The 2,305-nt window shown below is 43.0% G+C and overlaps 1 protein-coding gene across 1 annotated transcript in view; it reads left to right on the plus strand.

The window, feature by feature from the left end:
- Nucleotides 1–2,287, plus strand: part of LOC108576388 (synaptic vesicle membrane protein VAT-1 homolog-like) — a 27,646-nt gene extending 25,359 nt beyond the window's left edge. Inside the window, exons 4-7 of the mRNA XM_017939363.1 lie at nt 789–937; nt 1,036–1,195; nt 1,648–2,080; nt 2,262–2,287. Of these exons, the coding sequence (XP_017794852.1) occupies nt 789–937; nt 1,036–1,195; nt 1,648–2,080; nt 2,262–2,287 (768 nt within the window). The remainder of the gene's footprint in view (nt 1–788; nt 938–1,035; nt 1,196–1,647; nt 2,081–2,261) is intronic.
- Nucleotides 2,288–2,305: the final 18 nt, after the last annotated feature.

Below are 2,305 nucleotides of genomic sequence, written 5' to 3' on the forward strand. Positions count from 1 at the left end.
CTCTCTCTCTCTCTCTCTCTCTCTCTCTCTCTCTCTCTCTCTCTCTCTCTCGTTGGCTACTCGAGGCTCCACAGGATTGGTCAACGTTATTGGGTATCGAATTCCCCACAACGTTCGTCGGCGGCGGGGGGGGGTCAGCTCTCTCGATTCTCGGAAATAATGAATGCAGCTTCTGTTGAAAATCTCCGGCAGCACGGCTTCAATTTTTTCTGCCGACTATCGTGTGTACTGTCTCGGCTGGTTTTTTGGCGGTCGCGCGATGAAAAGACTTCAGAGGATGCTTTTTCCTTGATATAATGGGATTACGAGTCTGGAGAACGCGACAGGGTAACTAAAAATAATTTAAGCGCGCCCTCTGGCTGCTTCGAAAGTTTAAAGGATAGAAGTTTGTGTAACTTCGCGTGTAAAAATCTGTTTTACCATAAAACCAACGAATTCTGAATCAATTAACTTTGTCGGAGCATAACATTTGTTACGAGAGAAATATTCCGAGAAAAGTTGGTCCGTGTGGACTATTTTGGATTTTTGGGTATATAACGAGCTGAAAAGAAAGATGCAGTGGCGAGAGAAGTTAAATATGAAAATAAAAGAATCTGGGACTGTGTTGGTCTTGAGCCAATATGGCATTTGTATGATTCTTAGAGGTTATCGCTCGAACTATTATTTATTATTTTATTCAATTTTTATTTATTTGTTAAATATAAGAAGTCCCAGATTAACAATGAAGGAGCAGGATCCCTTTCCCGTATTTTGTTTATTGTTATTCACTTAATGGATTCCTGTTGTAGGGCCAGGCAGTGGTCCAGCTGGCCAAGACCGTGAAGGACGTGACCATCTTCGGTGTATGCAGCAAATCAAAGCATGAAGCCCTGAAAGCGGCTGGTACCATCGACCATCTCTTGGAACGGGGCACAGATTACAGCAACGAAGTCAGGAAGTGCGTAATGAAGTGCTATAAATCATCCTTCTCTGTGTAGAGTGTTTCTATATCATAGACTTCTTTATCGGTCGTTTCGATTCTCTTTTATTCCGCAGGATCTCCTCAGAGGGCGTGGACATCGTGCTGGATTGCCTGTGCGGCGAGGAATGTAATAAGGGATACGCCTTGCTGAAACCCATGGGGAAATATATCCTTTATGGGTCCAGCAACGTGGTTACCGGAGAAACTAAAAGCTTCTTCTCGGCAGCACGATCAGTACGTCATCAGTGTGATTTAGCTTTATTATTTTTTTTCTCTCTTCGTGCACCGTGCACTGTGCACCGGAAGTTATTTCCTCCTTGTAATAGCACCGACTAGCTTATACATGGCACTAGGGTTTTATCGCAAGGTGTCGCTAGTTTAATCAGTTAATGGACTTACTCTGAGAAGTATGAGCTAAGAATATTGAGTGTATACTGGGTGGAAAAAAGGGGTTTCGAGGAGGGGATCCATCAGGGAATTTGAACTTCAGGGATGTTTCAAGGTCATCCACTTTCTTTTCAATAAACTTCGATACATTTGACGTCAAATAAAAATTTCTGACGGGTCACTTCATTGACTTTGTAATACCCTTTACATTCAGATTATCACAGATTAAATATGAATCATTCTGTATGTTGATGTTCTTTATCGAAATTTAAGGTATTCTCACGTTTATTACATTACAGTGGTGGCAAGTGGACAAAGTGTCCCCCATTAAATTATTCGATGAGAACAAAACATTGTCTGGCCTGAACCTTCGTCACTTGATGTACCAACATGGCAGCCACGCGTTCGTACGACGAGCAGTTGAACGAGTGTTTGCCTTATGGAACGAGGGCAAGATAAAGCCAATGGTAGACTCGACGTGGGCCCTGGAGGATGTCCCTGAAGCCATGCAGAAAATGCACGACCGCAAGAATATTGGAAAGATCGTGCTGGATCCGAGCCTTGAGCCAAAACCGAAACCAGCGACACCGGCTAAGGGCAAAGCGAAGGACAAGAAGGCAGCCAGTCAGGAGAATCAAGAGAAGAAAGCCTCGAGCGTGGAGTCTGAGGAGGGAGAGAAGAAGAAGGAGCCTGAGTTGACAAACGGAACATCCGAAGACAAATCAGATAGTGGTAAATAAAAAAACCAGTTTTAGTTTCTTATCGTTTCTAAGAAAAAAGAAAAAGAACATGTATAATTATCAGTATGTACGCGAGTTGTTACCGACCGTCGGTAACGAAATATCCGAATGAGTGCTTAATTGAATATTTCGCACGTCCCTTCGATTGACGAGCCTTTTTTGTTTGTTTTCAGATTCGAAAGAAAAGGAATCGAGCTGAATTAGCAGTGCAAGCTAA

The sequence above is a fragment of the Habropoda laboriosa genome, unplaced genomic scaffold (genome assembly GCF_001263275.1).
Source record: "Habropoda laboriosa isolate 0110345459 unplaced genomic scaffold, ASM126327v1 scaffold291, whole genome shotgun sequence".
NCBI classification, from domain to species: domain Eukaryota; kingdom Metazoa; phylum Arthropoda; class Insecta; order Hymenoptera; family Apidae; genus Habropoda; species Habropoda laboriosa.